The 21,859-nt window shown below is 45.0% G+C and overlaps 1 protein-coding gene across 1 annotated transcript; it reads right to left on the reverse strand.

The window, feature by feature from the left end:
• Nucleotides 1-335: 335 nt before the first annotated feature.
• Nucleotides 336-15,823, reverse strand: LOC310858083 (potassium/sodium hyperpolarization-activated cyclic nucleotide-gated channel 3-like; the record flags this gene model as incomplete). Its single annotated transcript, XM_083764141.1, has 8 exons — nucleotides 336-1,714; nucleotides 2,327-2,491; nucleotides 4,191-4,431; nucleotides 4,797-4,943; nucleotides 5,519-5,737; nucleotides 7,221-7,382; nucleotides 8,293-8,716; nucleotides 15,168-15,823. The coding sequence occupies 8 exons, from the start codon at nucleotides 15,821-15,823 to the stop codon at nucleotides 336-338; spliced, it is 3,393 nt and encodes a 1,130-aa protein (XP_083620267.1).
• Nucleotides 15,824-21,859: the final 6,036 nt, after the last annotated feature.

Genomic DNA, 21,859 nt, shown 5'->3' on the forward strand with positions numbered 1-21,859 from the left:
CTGTCAGGATGAAAGTATATTTTTTTAAAGAAAGGACTAAAACAAAGACCAAATTACAGAGCTGGGGTTATAATATAATACATATAATGACTGACTGAAAGTTATACATTGTCTTCCTCAATTCAATACCATATTCAAAGTAGCAATGTCCTCTAGAAAAATACCCAAGATTGTCCGTTTACTACCTACTATCCATTCACGCTGAATACAAAAGGTCTCTGACCTCCCCCATACTGTATATGAGCATACACCCCACACCCACAAATGTCCTGGAGGAAGTCATCTTCCTGCAGTTCTAGTGTCACCAAAGGTGACACAGTGACAGCGTTTTGACCTCACAGGTTGGACGGGAGTTTGGAGTGTTTGTGTTCTGTCGTAGAGGGGGATCTATGATGAGGGGACCCATGGGTGGGTGATGACGAGTAATGAGTGCCCATGGGTGGGTTTTGAGGTTCGGGCCCGGCGTGCGTCCGACTCAGGGGCGAGGCGGAGGAGGGTAAAGGACTTAACGAGCCTCCTAAACCATCAGAGGAACTGCCAATTAGCAGATGCGCTTCCTGCTGGGGGATGGCGCTCTGAGAGCCTGAGATAGTCTTTATTTCCTGGGTAAAGAGACCCGCTGTGCCCTCGGCCCTCTCACTGGAGGGACTGGCCACCCTGACAGGGCACAGGGCGGTCGGCGGGGGCAGGGGAGAGTAGGAGCTCACGTTGGGGAGCACGCCGCGGTACACGGTCCTGCCCGCCGCAGGGCTCTGGAGGTTGGGACTGGCCCCTGGAGGTGTGCAGCTTGGGGAACCGTCCACGGAGCCATACTGGGAAATGGAGGCCAGGGCAGAGTGCTCTGGAGGAACCGGCTGTGGCAGGAATACAGATTGGATCCCAGTCAGACTGTGGTGCACCAGGGAGGAAGAGACCCCAAACCCTGCAGCCGCCAGCTGCTCTGGCTGATATCCACCGGAGGACTGCAGGGGGCCGGAGATGAAGGGACAATGGTGCCTCACGCCGCTGCTCGTCCTGGACACTCGGCCATGACTGGACTCCATCTGCTGAGTGTTGGCGTGAGAGGACTGCTGCAAATGGCTTTGTATGGGGCCGACTGTGCTGGCAATCAGAGGGCTAATACTAGGAGCCAAGGACACGGGGAATCTCCCAACGAGTCTCCCCGCTGCCCCCTGCTGGAAATAACCTGCCGTGTGGCCCTGAGGTAGATGTGATGACTGAGAGTGTGAGCTGCTGGTGAAGACAGGCTGGGGGGCAGAGGAGAGGTACTGCGCCCTGAGGGACGCCAATATGGGAGTGTCGACCCCAGAGTGGAACTTGGTGGAGCTTTCAGGAGAGCCGGGCCCAGAACCGCGGACTCTCCTCGAAAGGCCGCACGGGTCCTTGAATGAACCACCACCCGGCAGCGGGTGGCGGAACAGGATGGGAGGCAGCTGAGGGTGGTGAGACAGAGCCAGGGCCAGCGGCGTGATGGTGGTGGCGGCTGCCTGGAGGGGTGCCTGCACCAGCGGCGCCCAGATGACCGGGGTGGGCGAGGGCGGAACGGGGCCAGGGTTCAGGCTCTGGGCGGCAGTGGTCTGGATCAGCCGCGTGCACTGGGCCATGTCTCGGTCGTGCTGCACTATCCTCTGGATGATCTCATTTTCTTCGAGGTCGAGGGTGCCGGAACTCTGGTGATGCTGAACTTTGTGCTGTAGCTCCGAGTTCCTCTTTCCTGTTAAAAGAAAGGACAAACTATAATTGTGGATCTTATATTGTGCAGGAATGTTCCTCAACCAGTGGACTGTGGTCCCAAGACTGTCTAACAGGGAATATTCTTATAGATGCACGCACATACATTGTATGTATGATTTTTATGCTTTGTTTCCTATAGTGTAATGACTCCCCGTTTAGTTTTCATGTTTTGTGTTTGAACTGCGGATGTAAACTAGCATATTTGCTAAATCCGGTGTAGTGTCCATTAATATGCAATGTCCCTTCAAAATGATGATAAAAGGACTGAGAGGGTGATAAGCTTTTCAGCCGGTTGGATAACCTTGTGCGTGTTTGTAACACGCACACATATGGAGTTCATTTTACACCGTGACACCTAATTATTATTAAGCCGTCTCAAATAGGGAGTGCCACACAGCTTCAGTCTGGCTTCCAAATGCTGACAAAGTGCTGTTATTTATAGATTAAACTTTTCAGATTGAGCGTCTAAATGCACCAACACGATAGATGTGTGTCTCTACGCGGCACAGTTCACATGTGTGCTGTATAAAGTGATACTATACAGTCCGAAAACGGTCGATTCTGCGTCTCTCAGCGGAGACGGAGGGCTCACCTATGCGGTCGAGGCGGTCGACAGCCACGGTCTCGAAGGCCCTCCTCATCATGGGATATTCCTCCAACACCTCGTTGAAGTTGTCCACGGACAGCGAGTAGAGGCGGCAGTAGTTGTCTGCTCTCACGCTGGCCGTTCGTCTCCCTCGTGTCAGCAAGCAAATCTCTGCAGGGGAAAGAGAATGAAAGCAAAGCACAGCACGTCACTTAGACCATCATTATTACCGTTTCTTTTAACCCATTCTGACCTGAGATCAGGTTCTAAAAATGTCTTCTACATCCCGACAGTTTTCTGAAAAAGCTATGTTTCTATGTCAGTCGTTCTTCGATTTTTCTAAAATAGCAGTCCTACAAGCTCGTAGCGCGCAAGTGGCGCGCTATGAGCTTGTAGATCTGCTATTTTTCAATAGCTAAAGCATAACATAATGCTAACACTACTGCATGGACATGCTGTCAGTAAGAGATTAACACAGAGGATTAAATACATAGGAATCATCATGTCCTGTGTACAAAACGTTATCCTGAATGTGAGTAGGATAGTTTTGCCTCTGTTCTTTTTTTGGTTATACATTGCAACCTCAGTTTGGATTTTTCCGAACATTTCTATTACGAATTCAAGATTATGAAAATCAATTGTGGTCTTTTTATTGTTTTGTATGTGAAAATGGGAATCAATCAACTCAAATGCTCATAAAAACACAATACTGTACATCACATTCCAATACACACAGCAACAATAAGTCACAATATGACAGGTAGAATGAAATAGGACAGGCCCTGCCATGTCTTATTTCATTCTACCGTAGGCTGTCATATGTCAACATAACAGCAATAATACTGTCACGGTCACAGACTTTGCCCATCTAGAATGGAGTTGGAACAACAGATGTTCAGGAGGAGGAGAAACGCACCTTGGCCACTCTTCATGCCACTCTCCGCCCTCCCCGTCAATCTATCTGTCCCTATTTATACCTGCCCAGTACCACCCAGCATCCTCCATGTTTTTCGCCCGCCTCGCTGCATCGCACACTAGCCGCCTTCCTACAGGCTTCTCGCAACCCACCCCCACCCCTTCACCTCCATAGCAGCTCCTCTCCCCGCTCCCCCCAAAGGAGCTTTTCAGCACTAGAACTACTACATTCACCTCGCCAAAAGTGGATCAAACGATTAAAACAAAACTCTCTCCTTTCCTTCTTAGGTTCCTGCGGCGGGATATCGTCCATGCGCACCGTAAGACGAACACCTTACGACGAACGCCACGTGACGAATGCCATTCGACCTCCTCCCCAAAGACTCCAGGGTCGGCGACCCCCCCCCCGGAACCTACACATCTGCATTCATTCATCCCTCCTTCATCCCTCCATTTCTGCACTGTCAATAAATCCCTTAAATCTCTCCAATGGTGTGTTTATTCCTACTAGTGAATGTTGTATTTATGTTATGTTCTACTTGTTTTGATTTTATGTTCTGCTTATCTAGATGTTGAATTTTATATGTTCTTGTTCTACCTTTATTAAAACACCCAACCATGGGTTTGAACTGAATGACTCGATCAGAATGGCTCCAGCAGACATACAGCACCCTGTAGGGCTTAGGGCTTGTTTGTGTGTGCCTCGACGGAGTGGCCGGTAGAGTTTCTGCTATCTGCGCGCTGGTTGTGGTGGGCCGGTCTGGGCCAAATTCATGCGAAAATGACCGGGCCAAATTATTGTCCCAGTCCAGCCCTGAATGGTAGTGTTCACATTATATGTGAAAAAAGGTAATGAATTGTCAGTTTTAGCAAACAAAGTCTTATGTTACAGCAGTGATAATAGAGAACAATGAACATTGTGTACTACCCAGAGAGAGTGAACGGTTGAACTCACCACCAAAATAGGAGCCGTCAGACAACTTGGTGTCCTTGCTGTTCTTGGTGATGACACTGACCACCCCGTGCTGGATGAAATACATCTTCTGGCCGATGGTGCCCTCTCTGACGATGTGGTCGCCGGGCTGGTACACCTCGAAACGCAGCTTCGTAATCATGGAGGTCACAAAGTTGGGGTCGGCGTGGGCAAAGAGAGGCATGGAGGCCACCAGCTTGCGACAGTTGAAGTTGACGATCTCCTGAAAGAGAGATGGACATTTTGACGTTTAATTACTGGCTGTGTTATTATATTATACATGCTTATGAAAGCTCTTAAAGCTAGGCTCTTTGCTCATCAAGTTGCCAGTCATTACTAATCCCCCCCCCCCCCAAAAAAACGACTATATTATTGTGTTTTGGATTACATGTGGCCTCAGCCGGGCCAGCTAATTCATGATGACCAAAGTCAGCTACGTCCTTATTACTGTAGATATTAACAATCCAGAACCATTCCACCCAATATAAGGTTAATAATGTCCCACAAATAATACATTCATTTCTTCTCAAGAAAGTCAGCTGAGAAATCATCAGTAAGGATTAGGATTTCATCATAATGAGATGTGACCTCTCGCAGTGGCTCGTTGAGTTCCTCCAGGATGTTCTCTTCGTCGAACATCTTGCCCTGGTATCGGTGTTCGTAGTAATCGTGGATTCTCTGACGCATGCCAGCGGGGAGTTTGTGGAAAGACATGTACTGCTCCACCTGTTTATACTGCGAAGCCAAAGAAAACAGGAGTTATTTCCTTCATAAAGACATGTACTGCTCCACCTGTTTATACTGTGAAGCCAAAGAAAACAGGAGTTATTTCCTTCATAAAGGACACGCTTATCTCTGAGATCATTATTTGTGTAGACAAGGTAATATTTCTCATTAGGTTAGCAAACACCAGGCTTTGTACAGGTTTATGTCCCTATGGTGCACCAGACTTCTAAAAAACTGCTCACACTGCAATATTCCACCTCTGCCCCCATCTGATAAATACAGTTTGTGCTCAGCAGGTTGCAGCTAATCAAATTAACTACAGTGTCCTTCAGGAGCAGACAAGCAACAAGGGCCTCCCGGCCTCCTGAATGCTTTTGTCCTGTTGTTTTTGAGGGGCAACGCTGGCTTTGTGTGTGCCGCTCGTGACGTCATGTGTGTGGCCAAGTCTATGATATTTTTTTACAGAATAATTTCTTCTGTACAAACCTTCATGCCTAGTCAATGGCAAATATTTTCTGATAATAATTTATCTCATACCATATGCAGCACAGAGAGCACACACTTGGGATAAGCCACATATATACCTTTTCCTGGTACTGCCTCCGAGATGAGTCCAAGGATTGGATCAGTGCGGTCGCGTGTCCGACGAACATGGCGAAGCAGGTCGCTCCCACTATCATGCTGAGGATGGTCAGCCACACGTCGGCCATGCCTATGGGGGGGTACAGGCCGTATCCGATGCACAGCATGTGACTCATGGCCTTAAACAGGGCGTAGGAGTACTGCTCCTGCCAAGTGTCGTTCTGTAGGCGATAAACATGGCATGAGGAGTGACAACATCTCTGACTATATCTACATTTAGTGGTTTCAAAATGGCGTGCCGATCGAGGTCGAAACTTCCAGCCTTGGGATTTTGGGACAACCCCGCATTATTATTGAATCAAATATTATAACAAAATGTTATGAATCATTTTTTTATTATATCAGTACACTTATATGTGCACTTATTCCCCAATAGAGATTAAAATAAATCACACTCGTGTGCTCAGCCAATCAAATCATCACATTCCGTGGCACACACAGATACACAAAGCTGATTTGACCTGGGGGGGGGGGGGGGGGGGGGGGCGAGCGTGTTTTGGGGCAGGCATTATTCATTATGAGCTTGTATTGTGGCTATTTGCTATGAATACAGTTGTGTTGTGTGCACAAATATGTTGAAAACCACTGATCTACAATATAGAATCCAGGAATTGTCGGTCATACAGGTATGTTGATGCTCTGTTTGATCGTTGGTTGTTTTAAATGTGCTTGAATTTGATACTTTGTAGAGCTCTCGCCTTTGGTCCACAAGTTCATGGGTTCGTGGGCACCGCCAACTCAGCATATGAGTGGCACGGCTTGGGTGCAGCTGTCATGCGCTGGTAGGTGTGGCGCTCCACCTCAACATCCATTACTCAGGGGTTTATAGACTGTTTCTTTTTTAAATATCTTTTTGCGGCTTACGCCTTTTATTGTTTTTTTTGAAGGGATAGACAGTAGGCTGACAGGAAACGGGAGAGAGATGGGGGAAGACATGCAGTAAAGGCCGTGTCGGGCTCGGGAGTCGAACCCGCGGCACACTGCGACTGGATTACCAGTCGGGTGCCCAGACAGTTACGCCACCGCCTGGGCCTATAGACTGTTACAAAATGCGCTAGACTCTAGTGCATTGTAACAGGGACAGAACCCCTCGTATTACCGAGAATAAGCCGACCTAATTATAGATTTTTGTGTTTTTTTTTTGTTGAAAGCTTATTGTAACTCATGTCTCAATGTTAAGGATTGATTGATTGATTGATTGATTGAAGTATTTATTAACAGTTTGCAGAATTACAGTACATTTCAAGAACAACTCAATACAAAAACTGTCAACTGTGAGTGGACGACCCAATAAAGTATTACACAGTATTACCCCCTCATCATAGAGGGGGTAATAAGGGGGAAAAACATATACGATGAGGGGGGAAGATTCAGATTTCACGGGGGCAGTTTAGAATTGCAGCCGTCCTTATGTGCCCTTTGAGAGCGGTTTTGAAGGAGTCAAGGGATTCGCATGTCTTAATCACTTTTGGAGGGTGTTGTTCCACATTTTGGTGGCATAGGAGCGAAATGAAAGGACTGTGAAATTGATATGTGCTACATAGATGTAGTGTAGATAGTTCATTATATTATGATAGTTTTGGGAGGGGGGGGGGGGGGTATACAGATTCACACAGGTTATTGTGTCATGAATAAACCACGTACCACCATCTTGTTTCTGGTGACCCAGCAGTCCGCGGGGAAGTCCTGCAGCATGGGGACCAGGAACTGCAGACATCCATCCCAGTGGCACAGCAGCAGCATCATACCGATCAGGTTCATGATGCGCACCATGGCGCTGGCCAGATCATAAGTCATATGAAACACCTGTGACACAGAGATTATACTGGCATTACGGACTGTAGCCTCAACAACCAAACCCATATCCCTTGATAGACGACACATAATACATCATCTTTTTTGGTGCTACAGTGTATGCGTGACGGTAGGAATTCCCTCAACAGACCACATTGTTTTTAACATCTGTCAGACCACCCATACTGCCACAAGCAATTGTCAAACATCACTATAATGGCCCACAGGGGTTGTAGCCGTGGTAGGAATTACAACAAAGATCAAAACCTTGAACTTGATATAAACCATTCGTAACCAAAGTGAGACGAGTGATTATGGGTCTGGGCTCTGGGGGAGGGCATCGGCATCCTGTGTTCAATGTCCCTAGCGTTCACTTAATTCTTGTCAGTGTTAACAATTGTCCAAATTGGACCCTTGTCGACTCGAGAGTTAAATCAATACTGGGGACTTTACGTGTCACAGATCTGATTTAACATTTCGGGGTCTATGATACTGCTAAAAACAAGTTCAATGTCACAAAATTCTAACATACTGATGACATATTCTGACTTATGAATGAAAACACATGTCTGTACCACAAATGGTGTTAACATGAGTCAGGTTAAACAGTGCATTGGGGATGTGTCATGTTGTGAGCTTGTACGTTTGGCTATTTTTGCTACAGTATGTATACAGGTGTGCCTTGACTAGGTACAAGCCCTGGATACATTTCAAATCAAAATGTTTTTTAATTGTTTGTTATTTTAATTATTTAGTCATGATGACTTTATTGTGCCAGCTTTTAATTACTTCTACAAATAAGGTTAAAAGTTGAAAAGTCCCTTGCGTACTGTATGGGCGATTCAGCCTATGAACGGTGCTGTTTTGGGTTGCTGTTGTGTTGTGAGTGACAGTGACCCAACAACAACGCCGTGGGGCCTACCTCCTCCCACTGATGGATGTAGCGGATGAGCCTGGACAGCCTCAGCAGCCTCAGCAGGCTGAGGATCTTCGTGAAGCGAACGATTCGCAGGGCGCGCGCCGTCTTGTAGAAGTCCGAGTCTATGCGCGTCTCCACGATGAGGAAGATGTAATCCACGGGGATGGAGGAGATGAAGTCCACCACGAACCAGCTCTTCAGGTACTTGATCTTGATTCTCTGCGGGTCCAGGATTATCTCCGTGTTGTCCTCTTTCACGATGCCAGTGCGGAAGTTGAGCACCAGGTCCATGAGGAAGAAGGTGTCGGAGACCACGTTGAAGACGATCCAGGGCGGCGTGTGCTCGTCCTTGAAGAAGGTGATGCCGACTGGGATTATGATGAGGTTTCCCACCATCAACAGCAGCATGATCAAGTCCCAGTAGAACCTGCAACACCCAGGAATACACGGCTGGATCACATGGTAGTCTATACGCAGCCCCCAACATTGGGAAATCACACAAAGAATTTCAAGATGCAGTACCTCAGTTAGTGTCTATCTGTGAGTTGGTGTTTAAAACCTCCACTTATCCAAGCTTGATTTAAATTGCCACACAAATCATGAATGCATTGAAAGCAGCACTTTCCTCTTATACCTGGTTTCCTGCTTAAGACAGTGCAGAGATTCTTACCATTGAACTAATAGCGCCGGCCTGCTTGCTCGGCGGATGAATTGAGTCTTGTCCATCAGGTCAAAATGTGTGCAAGACATGACCTTTGACAATCTAAATGTCTCAGTAGAAGAGCAGGGACACAAAATACAACCACCCAAATTATATTATTAAGTTATATTGTATTAACATACTCTACCATTCAGGTTGGACAAAATTGCATTATATTCATGATTGAGAAAAAGTTACATAGTGAGGCTTTAAGACAACATAAAATGGAATTCACATGAATCCATATGCAGTTTCTCATAATGGCAAGAAGCTCAACAGGTTAATGACTTGACTGCGGGATCCGGGTATTGTGCATTAAAGACAAAAAGGAAATTGTTTGTTTGAAATTTTAGAAATGTTCCCTCTCACTCTCTCCCTCTCCCCCTCTCACAGCTGATTTAATCTAAATTGCAGGTGTAGTGAGTGACATCACCCCGATAATCACATGGGGGAGCAAGGTTTCAATGTGTCAAATTTAATAGCAATTGCAGGGCAGGGTTAAGAGCACAAAAGGCCCTATAGGGCTACACAAAATCAACGGGGTCCCTCAAAATTATGACATATTTTCAGGGGCTCTCTCATATGTCACATTTTTAATGGAAAACTAGTAGTTCAGACCCAGCCATAAACTGTTCCAGTCGATCAAGATGATGCTTTGGGGGCACAGAAGGGAGACTAATGTAACTGGCCTTTGAACTCAACAACATCAAGTCTACATACAGGAAATCATAGCACAACTATAACATAAAGAGGCTATGTCATTATACAACACAAATTAAACAGGTTCTCTACAAATAACAACACATGCACACACATTTTACAGCACAATAATGACAAATTGTCAAAAGAAACACCACCAGCACCAAACAAAATTATAGAGGTTTGTGATTTACAATCCACCGGGCTACAAATACTGCACTGTACTGTACTGCCTATACTGCAACTAAACACTGCTTCTCAAGCTCAAAGTGCCACATTGATAAATCGCTCGGACTGCTTAACAACAAGAGAAGGCCTAAGCACAATTGTTCACATGGTACACGGATACAATCAAGTTATTTTAATAGTGCAAAATGCAAAATGAATAACACAACATAACTCCGGCCTATGCATGCACCCTCTTCAGCACCATGGACAGCGACGCAGGCCAGAGTTGAGAGAAGATATACATACGCCAGTTTAAGTTTAAATGGATTAGACACAGCAAAAAAGGCCACCTATAATTATTCAAGTCGGCCAATTGCTTTTTTTTCCAATAATCAGCGCAACTGCAATCGCCTGGTTGTTGTACGCAATCTCCTAAACATTTGTCGTTCTCAAATCAGCTTAACTTTCAGTTCTCACATGTTGCCATAGAGGCCCCGAATGTGAGTCCAGGTTTCTATCCAATAAACGGTTGGGCAGCAAGAGTATTACGGGAGAAGTTACACTAATTTGAGTGAAGTCAATTTTTAAGTAAACTCTGCATGCCAATATATGGGCATATACTGATAAAATCAGGGATCTCCATGTTGTATTGGGCACAAAAAGACCACAGTCAGACCGGTACAACACTATGACTGACATATTGGTCGGATCGGCCGGGCTGCATGGCACCCCTAACCTCTAGTCTAGTGTTTAAAAATAGTCTTAAAGTAGGCTACATTACATCAACATAGGCTACTGAACCATTGTAGGGTTACTTTAAATAATAATCAAATCACTTATATAAAATACAATCCACGTCCTCAACGAACCTTTCTAGTTCTCTAAATCAAGCCTGTGCTATACCAGCTCACTTCTCATGTTCCTTGATTGTTAATGTTATCGTGTGTTTCATGCTATGACTCGCTAGCCCTGTGTTCATATGTGTTAATTGGGTCCTCTCTATCCCTTTGCTACATCACCAGCAGACTGACTCACACCCCCTCTGAGATATTTTAACATATTCAAAGTGTCACAGTATGTACAAGTACAGCTTGTGGATCAATCAGCTATTTTTGCTTGGTCCAAGAAAGCTAAATAACTTTATGTGTTATAGCCTAATAGAATGCATAGTCTTCACATAAAGTACATTTATAGTAACTACTGCAACTGTAGATCGAATGATGATAAGTGTCTGTATAAGTCTACCACACATAACAACATGTTGAATAGACATCTACAAAATACATGGTGTTCCTTTAAAAACACTAACATTAGTAACCTTCACAGGGGCATGGCACAACATGGAAGGCATTAATTTACCAAATATGGCTCCTGTTTGTATACTTGTGTGTGTGCACATGCTCATGTACTGTAACACGTGCAAGGATGTATTGTGTAGTGAGTGAGAGAGAACTAAAGTGTGTTTGTGAGTTCCTTCCTGTCCATTGCAGCGTTATAATTAAGCACCTGCCACTTATCTCATAAGTATCATGCGTGCATTACAGCAGTGAGGATTGTTCTGGCCTGTGCCATAGCATAACCACACCATAAATAGCCTTAATTATCCCAGAGGACTGATAATGATGCATGTTTAAAAAAGAATATATATATATTACTGAAAGTTTCACATGAACAGGACCATACAAAGCAGAACTTTTGAAAGCAGCAAAAAGTTAATCAAAGTAGCAAAACCTTCATTAATCACGCTCGCAGTATAAATGCGTAAAAAGCACAAGTGTGTAATGTGTGTGTGTGTGTGTGTGTGTGTTACAGAGGCTGTAACACAGTGTGCAACATATTGTAATCACTTATACAGCAGCAGAGAGGATCACAGAACAGGCAAAGCGGCGAGAGGGCATGAGGACAGCCATTTGTTCTAATCAGCTTTATGTTCTCTCTCTAGCCAAACAAAGCATTTGAATTTCTCTGTTCATCTGCCTGTTGGCTCTGCAGCGCATGCAGTGACAACACACTGGTCCTAATTGCACTTCCCCTCTCCAGCTAAATCCACCGTTATCTCCCGGGATTCCATGTCATCTCCAGGAGTCAGCTACCATCAGCCAGATGTTGAGTAGTTAGCATTACTGCTGTATTGCACGTCACTGTGCCCGCGTGGACACTGGAACAGCTGGACCAAAAAAGGGACAGCACGGTTTTAGCCCGCTACCGGCAAACACAATAGCCTATACTGTACGCACGCGGCATCCATAAAACCCCATTACCCTTTCAAAAGAAGTTACCGGTATATGCAGTGTGTTATAAATAATACAAACAATGGCCGTGCAGGTTTAAAATATATGGGATCAAATAAATAATAGACGAGATATATCCAAAACATACTGAGAAACAATGTGTTTGCGGGGTCCAACATCTATTTACAAATCTGTTTTGTACAGAATATATATGAAACACATGTAAAGCATTGCATGGACCTTTGCATTTTTCCCCTGAAACATCTCCAATGTTCATGGTTTTGTTGTTGATCACTGGAAAAAGAACACTGCTGTCATAGACAATGGATCAAAGTGCAACTACAGAAGAGAGCGAACAAGAGACAGCAGTAACCAACACAAAAAGGCTTAAAATTAGGAAAAAGGGCTTAGATCAACCAGGACAGCTGAAAAGGGGATCATTCCTACTGAAGATCACTTGCTGCCAGAATGCAGTTGAAGCACAACATCCTACTACGTTTAAGTAAAATCCTCAGTGTTTGTTAACTAAACTTAAGAAATTAATTTGGCGTAGTTAAAACACACACACCTGTACTTATTTACTTTAACTTATGCCTATCGCTCCTTTTGATGGAGCATAGTTATAGCCCATTGCTCACAGTCAACCAGAGTCCTCTATCCTAGGCTTTAGTTTCCAGCCGCTCTGCTTGATGTCCTGCACTATTTCAATTTACAGCGTACCACTTCAGTGTGCCTGGTGACTTAACTTAACCCCGTGACCCCTATAGCCAGGGACGGATTGACCCCCAAGAGGGCCCCTGGCCCACGGCCCCACTGGCCCAATGGCTAATTTGTCCCTGCCTATAGAGCGTCGCAGTCTTTCATGACGACGCCATGCAGGCCCAGGAAATATTTCCCAATGCATTTTCCCCATAGACATTTCAAAGGGCATTTATTTAAAGACCTTTTAAGCGTCGTACAAAGCCAACTCGAGTCGTGACAAATCAACAACACAATATTTTGGACCAAACTAATAATTACAAAGAAGAAAAACAACAACGAAAAGTGTTGTAACCTGCCGTTTTTTTCTTCTCTAATTTATTGTCATGATTTGTGACAACTCGAGATGGCTTTGTCTGCAGCATAAACGTCTTTAAATAAAAACGTTTTGAAAAGTCTATGAGGAAAATGAACGGGGAATTATTTTCCGGGTCTCTCGAGGGGGCGGGACTGCGACGCTCTATAGCGTCACTATTCTGGGGTGAATATTTGGCAACAGCAGCACATCTACAAGTTCAAAACAATGAAAACATGTCACGACACATGTTAAGATATTTGGCAAAAGTTTTGTCCCATTTCCCAGTTTCAGCCATCTCTGCACGAAACAAACTACCTCACTGATATGATGGTTTTGTGTAGTTCATGTACAGTATTGTCTTGGTGTTATGCTGTTGTTTTGTGTTTTTCTGTTGGAACAGATTGTGAAGATGAAAATCCCTAACCTGACTCCGCCAGATGGAAGAAGCTTGCTTCACACTCGTTTCATGAGCTACTTGCCTCCAATGAGTCGGTTGGTGTAAGCTTGCCACCATTGGTGTGTGTGTGAATGTGGGAAGTGAGGACGCTGGTGTCGATTTGACCTGAGATCAGATTCTAAAAATGTCTTCTACATCCTGACAGTTTTTTGAAAAAGCTATGTTTCTATGTCAGTCGTCAGTCATTTTTCAAAAATAGCAGACCTACAAGCTCGTGGCGCGCTATGAGCTTGTAGATCGACTATTTTTCAATAGCTAAAGCTTAACATAATGCTAACACCAAAAGGGGTTCCCGCCCAAATTAAAGCAAGGCACAGACCCCCCCGGAGATGTGACCCAAACTAAACAAAGCATCACATCATGACACCTCAAACAAACACGGCACACAGAGTTGACAGCTGGTCAGCTGCAGGCTGTCCTGATTCCCTACGACATTTTCATTCCATTGTCTGCCATGTGTTTGTTCTGAGCATGGCATGCCATCCCCAGTCCTCACCATCTCTACTCCATTAGACTAATTGTACTGTAATAATCTCCACTGCATGGATAATGTGCTTGTAATATCTCCAATGGTCATGTTAGCCTGCTATTTTGATTAACCCATTTGATTACCACAGGTCCCTGATGGCATTCTGATGCATGCTATGTAATCCACTGAGCTCGCTAAATGATAAAAAGTGTAATTCAGATGAGTGAAGGGAGAGAAAAAAAAGAAAAGCTGCAGAGACATACATACTGTACGTACATCAGTGAATGTGATGAGAGCAAGCCCTCAAGGTTAAATTGCATGAAAATCCCTTTCTGGTGGTGAGATGAACGCTGTTTTCTGTGCATCGAAACGTGAAACATAGGAGATGGAGATTGTCGTGACACACACACACACACACACACACACACACACACACACACACACACACCCCCCCCCCACACACACACACACACACACCCCCCCACACACACACACACACACACTCCCCAATTGTGAATTAGGGAATCATTGATGCATGGGCCTTTGTGTGTATACAACAAACTGATGTCTATACAACGAAAGTTACACAGCTTTCATCTGTGATAGCTATAGGCCTACTGTATATAAATATTAGAGTATTATCATAGACATACAGGTGTGTGTGTGTGTGTGCGCGTGTACCTGTATGTCTGATAGTACTCCAATTGCACGCACACACACACACACACACACACACACACACACACACACACACAATTTTCTCAATTTGCCCATGCAGTACGAACAAGGAGATGATATATATGTTTTCTCAGTCAATGCGGGTTGAAGAGGATTTTGCATGCTGGCAGCATCCTCCTATCATCATGCTGGCCCTGCAATAAGTGTGATCAAATCCCTATTTGGAAAATGTTAAGGCCTAATCATTTTTTACCAAACAAGGGGTCAATTGCTGCTTTGGCCTATAGCCTATTTAACTTTTCGTATAAATCAAACTCCTGATTTCAAGTTAAGGTCCCAATGGGCCTGCATAATCTAATCACCAGGAGGATATTTGAGCTGTGTTCATGTAGAGAAATTGTTTCTTGCACACAAATTACCTAAAATCACTGTAGGGGTGGATTATCCAGAATCCTGCCGATTTGACGCGTTCTCTCTCGTGCTCTACGGCCGAGTGACTGCCTAACATACGCAAAGAGAACTTGTTGACTCCCGGCTGAAGCATCGCGCCAAACTGCCGGTGCATGAAACCGGCTTGGTACTCGTCCTCCGGCATGGTTTGTTCGGAGCCCTCCAACTTGATGAAACTAGTTGACTGGTCACTGAACACGTTATTTGTCCTCCCCATCATGCCCCCGCCGCTCCAGCAGCCGCCACCCGCCGTGGCTCCTCGCTGTTCGGGTTCATCCGCCTCGGGGAGGAGGCGCCGCCGTTTCACCGGGTCCGACCCGAGGGGGTGTCGCCCCCCGGTGATGGAAGAGACGCTGCCTGCTCTAAACAAGCGACAGTCTCCGTTCAAGTTGGTCGTCCTCACCGCGGTGGTGATGTCCGTCTCCAAGTCAACTCCGCCCTCCTCGACGCTCCGGCAGCTGCCCGCCGGAGACAGAGAGGCCAGATGTTCGATCAGCCCAATACTTTTCCTACTAGTGTCCTTGTCGCTGTTGTCTCCTCCTTCGTCAATCACGCAGGGCTTTTGCACAATGTTTAGCGGAAAGCTGTACAGCCGCTTGCGCATGGATGATTGAAATCTGGACATGTTGGAATGTTTAAAACGGCAAAAAAAAAAAAAAAAAAAAAAAAACGTTCTACGAATAACCTGTAAAAAAAGAAAGATGGATTATGAATCTCTTACTACCCGGGGCTGCTGCCTGGCGCTGGAGGCAAGACATGCATGCAGACAGTGACGGCGCATCCGATCCGCAGGACAGGTCGAATCTTTATTTGACACTTCTGGAAACCGGTGTCTCGTCCCCCGGTTTCAAACAATGACATGCGTCAACAGTAGGCTATATACGTGCGTGCCCCTCTTCAATCCGGCGGTCGTATACAAACAGCACGGACCGCACGTAGGCCTACATTATCCATTCCAGGTGGCTATTCCAAATAGGTGCACAACAGGAGAGCGCATCAGGATGCAGCATGCTTTGCTGACTGACTGTCGGGAGCTCGGGACGTGCATGCAGTGGGAGAATGCTGGCGAGGTCCTCAATGACAAAGCATGATCTACCTACCTCCGTATACTGTCTGACTGTGCACTAGGCTACCTAGTATACCTACCTCCCTACCTATACCCACCCACCCCTCAAATACCATCTGAGCTCTGGCTGTCAACAGCTCTCCTCTCTCTCTCTCTCTCTCTCTCTCTCTCTCTCTCTCAGAGACTATAGCGCTCAAACACTGCTGATCGAGTGCTGACATCACTGACTGATCCATCATCCTCTTGCTCTTTAATAACGTTAATATTAATGTAGTTAATCTGTTTGGTTGCCAATGCCATAGAGTAACAGGATGGACCGGTCACCCCACCCAGGACATTGCAATGCAAAACTGTAAAAGAAGGAACAAGACAAGACAAGACATTGAAGAATGAATGGTAAATATTATATGATTACAGATTGCGAAAAATCTGAGAGTTCTTCTAAAAAGTACATTTATTCTTGAAATGATGCATTAGCCTGCCCTACTGCATCTAGTCAGGAGACATATTAAGTACTCAGTCTCAATCCCAGTAGAGTCAAAGTGTATACTCCTGCGGTGAAATATTAGACAATTCCTGAATTCCCCACACAATTGTGTTCTCTTGTCACTGTTGACCTTGTACTGGTTCACCTGTCAGTGAGGATCCTCATCTGGAGGTGCATGTGGAGAAACACTTTACCCCTCATATCAAAGGCTATTCAAACTCCAGTTTTAGGTGACACTTGTCATGCACTCTAGGGCAAATACATGACAAAAAGGGAGTCCACACACAAGGCAAACCTGTTAAATTATATTTGAATTATTCTAAATTAAAATAAGTGAAGCAATAATCAAATAAACTGGTATGTATGCAGTGTATAGGATGTATGGAGTGTGCTGTGTGTGAGTGTTGCAAAAGGTCAGCAATTGCTTGGAAGGAAGGAAAGCGAGCTGGCTTGAGAGCATGGAAGGAGAGGCCCTATATACTCTCCCAGACCACACCCCACTCAGGTGTACACAGTTGGCCTGACGGCCTGCTCCACTCTGCCCTAATCACCCAGGCTGCCGGATATCCTGCTGTGCAGAGGCAGAGGGGGCAGGGCCGGGCCCATTACACACTGATAAGATGACCAATGACCTAGCTCTGATCCATAGCTCTAAATGCGTTTCATTTAGAGCTATGTTACTCTCAACTCAACGCTCGCATGAATGCAGACCAGCCTCTACTCTTTGGCGTAAATAAAAAGAACGTTTTTGCTACTCACCAAAACAAAGGCGAGTTGTTTCATTAGAAAGCCTATATTTCCTTAGTGGACGCACTCTGAGCCCCCCACCACACGTATAAACTGTACTTTTTGGCCAAAATGGGATTTTGTTTCCACCGGAAAAATAATATTTTTAGTTACTCCGTTGCGCCCTCTATTGATATTGCCCAGAGAACTGCCTCATAGAGAATATTTCTCCTCTGTGAAAAAAAATCCCTTTCTGGCCAAAAAGTACCGTTTATATGTGTGGTGGGGGGCTCAGAGTGCGTCCACTAAGGAAAGTAAGTACTAAGGAAACACAACCCGCCTTTGTTTTGGTGAGTAGCAAAAACGTTCTTTTTATTTACGCCAAAGAGGAGAGGCTGGTCTGATTTCGATTTGAGATTTAAAACTGAAAGTCCCATAGCCTTACTGCACAGGGCAGAATCGTAGAAGCAGTAGAAGGCTATGGACCAGAGCTAACCAATGACCATGCACCGCGGTGGTTGGGAAAACAGCAACATGACGTCACGCTGCCGTGATAACCAATTCACTGCTCACCCGAACACATCTGTTTTACCACAGTATACTATAACCACCATTTCGGTGGTACCTAATCACCTAAAACGTATAGGCCTTCAGTTCAACACCCACCTCTCTGACAGTGGAGAAACAGTCTACCCCTCACAGTTCAACACCCACCTCTCTGACAGTGGAGAAACAGTCTACTCCTCACAGTTCAACACCCTCCTCTCTGACAGTGGAGAAACAGTCTACCCCTCACAGTTCAACATCCACCTCTCTGACAGTGGAGAAACAGTCTACCCCTCACAGTTCAACATCCACCTCTCTGACAGTGGAGAAACAGTCTATACTCCTCACAGTTCAACATCCACCTCTCTGACAGTGGAGAAACAGTCTACCCCTCACAGTTCAACATCCACCTCTCTGACAGTGGAGAAACAGTCTACCCCTCACAGTTCAACACCAACCTCTCTGACAGTGGAGAAACAGTCTACCCCTCACAGTTCAACACCCACCTCTCTGACAGTGGAGAAACAGTCTACCCCTCACAGTTCAACACCCACCTCTCTGACAGTGGAGAAACAGTCTACCCCTCACAGTTCAACATCCACCTCTGACAGTGGAGAAACAGTCTACCCCTCACAGTTCAACACCCACCTCTCTGACAGTGGAGAAACAGTCTACCCCTCACAGTTCAACACCCACCTCTCTGACAGTGGAGAAACAGTCTACCCCTCACAGTTCAACATCCACCTCTCTGACAGTGGAGAAACAGTCTACCCCTCACAGTTCAACATCCACCTCTCTGACAGTGGAGAAACAGTCTACCCCTCACAGTTCAACACCCACCTCTCTGACAGTGGAGAAACAGTCTACCCCTCACAGTTCAACACCCACCTCTCTGAGAGTGGAGAAACAGTCTACCCCTCACCGTTCAACACCCACCTCTCTGACAGTGGAGAAACAGTCTACCCCTCACAGTTCAACACCCACCTCTCTGACAGTGGAGAAACAGTCTACCCCTCACAGTTCAACATCCACCTCTCTGACAGTGGAGACACAGTCTACCCCTCACAGTTCAACACCCACCTCTCTGAGAGTGGAGAAACAGTCTACCCCTCACAGTTCAACACCCACCTCTCTGACAGTGGAGAAACAGTCTACCCCTCAGTTCAACATCCACCTCTGACAGTGGAGAAACAGTCTACCCCTCACAGTTCAACACCAACCTCTCTGACAGTGGAGAAACAGTCTACCCCTCACAGTTCAACACCAACCTCTCTGACAGTGGAGAAACAGTCTACCCCTCACAGTTCAACACCAACCTCTCTGAGAGTGGAGAAACAGTCTACCCCTCACAGTTCAACACCAACCTCTCTGACAGTGGAGAAACAGTCTACCCCTCACAGTTCAACACCAACCTCTGACAGTGGAGAAACAGTCTACCCCTCACAGTTCAACACCAACCTCTCTGACAGTGGAGAAACAGTCTACTCCTCACAGTTCAACACCCACCTCTGAGAGTGGAGTGTGAGGGTACCTAGGGGACACAGGGAGAACATGCAAACTCCACACAGAAAGGCCGGGAGGGAAAGTCATATTTAGCTATCAATAGCTCAGGAAACTCGTGTTTAGCAGTCAAACTGCATAGAATCAAGCTGTCCAGGATCCTGGTGCATCATGACCATGTACCTACGTATCTGCTGTGAATGTAAAGACGTAGAGTCTGTATGTACAGTATATGTACTACTGTATACGTTCAGTATACATGTCTCGCATACTCAACACCAAATGCAGGAAAATATACCATTTCGACACCTTTGCACAACAGATTGAAGATCAATGCACACTAGAGGGAAATTGAAATCGACATCTTTGCACAAGAGATTGAAGATCAATGCACACTAAGAGGGAAATTGAAAGAGAGGAAGACTGCAATAATCCTGGTGTCGAACAGTGGAGGGATAACTCAAGGCCCTGGTATAGCAGACCTGCAGTACGACTAAAAAGATCAGTGGAGTGGAGATCCATTCTCCTACCCCTACATAGACATAAAGGGCAGTAAAGTACGGTGAGTGTAAAGAAGTTTTTTTTGCCTCATTTATGTTAACTCCTCATTTTAATTTAAAATGTATACTTCTATAACAATGCATGCAACTTTATTGAGGTGTAAACAGCTGTTCATCATGGATAAGTGGGTTTCTTCATGCACAACATGCCATAACACATAGTTACACAGAGCTATACATTGATCTTGAATTGTTCCTTTTAGCACTGCAGTGATTCGGCCGAGCTAAGGAATGCAAGTCCACGGCTCTCTATGCCAGCGGCCCATTTTAAAGGTTGTTCAATCAATCGTGTTCCGGCTTTGATCAATGGAACATAGTGTATCTAAGCTCCTATTTATCGATTTAACGAAAACACCTTTTTTCATTTCAAGGTTTTAAAGACAAAATACCATGACATTGTTTTTATTTAGGTATTTATTTAGGGGGCCCAGCTTGCAATATCTTCACGACCCACCAGTGGACCCAAAGGGACTTTCTGTGTGGAGTTTGCATGTTCTCCCCGTGTCCCCTAGGGTAGGGTATACCTACCCTAGGGGACACGGGGAGAACATGCAAACTCCACACTAAATGATTTTACTGCTGGATAAAACACAGCTTATGCATGCTGGCTCAACCAGTTTAGGCTGCCATACAACAGAGTTGTGCAGCGGAAAAAGTTGATCTGTGAGCCTATTTCTGGAATGTTTATAGTATGATATTGATATACCACAAAACCACATGAAAATGTTTTTGAAAAATATATCTATAATATATCTATCTATCTGTTGTTTTTTTGTTCTAGTTTCTGTGTTGGTATGCGGTCAGGTTTTCAGCTGGCTCAGGGAAGAGGACGACCCTGCCATGCATAGTCCACCATAGATAGGTGAATGAACTGTATCTGTCTGTGGGCAGGCATATGCTGTGCCTGTGTGTGCGTGAGTGTGTGCGGCTGTATGAGTTGAGGATTAGAGGTATAGGTATTTTTATCATGTTGTAACATTTAACTCACTGATGTCGTTTAGCATCAGTGTAATTTGAAATGTAATTTTGTAATGAAATATACTATTTTGTAATGTAATATAATGTATTGTGTTATGTTTTTAATTTATTTCTGGACTCTTGGAAGATTAGCCGAAAGGCTAAAAGAGATCCAAATAAAAATCAAATCAAAATCTATCTATTCAATATACATCTATTGTAATCTGATTTTAGGTAGTGAACATAAACACAATGCTATCTTCATTTTTAGTGGGTACTAGTGGCCAGTCATGGCAGTCAATTTAACTTACCCCCTTATGAAACAGATCAGCGGTTCTCAAATTGTTTGAAATTGAATGGTCTTATTGGGTGAGGGTGGCGGGTGGCATTATGTCTAATCACATTAATATCAAATAGGCTATCTAAACAACCCATGACATGCTTTTTTCGTGCTCACACATACCCAGTCAGCCAGCCAGGAATTAAGCCACACACAGTCACTTAAGGAAGTGGTTTGCACCACTTAAAAATACATCTACGAGGGTCTAAATCCTAAACTAGATCTGAGTTAAGTTGGGTGTGAGTGGACATCCGTTGTGTATTGAGCTAATCAATGTACACAGTACATTATCTGTCCCCAGAGCCACTGCCATGACAGCATGATTGATCGCTGATCAGCTTGGTTTGTCTTGTACTGTCTTAGTGGAGTTAGCAGATTTGGGTTTATACAGATATAAATATATATTTATTTATATGGATAGCAAGCAGCTGAATATTCTTATCTTGGTGCACTAAAAGTGAATTTGAAAAGCCTGCTAT

The sequence above is a fragment of the Protomyctophum parallelum genome (genome assembly GCF_964188405.1).
Source record: "Protomyctophum parallelum genome assembly, chromosome: 4".
Lineage (NCBI taxonomy): Eukaryota > Metazoa > Chordata > Actinopteri > Myctophiformes > Myctophidae > Protomyctophum > Protomyctophum parallelum.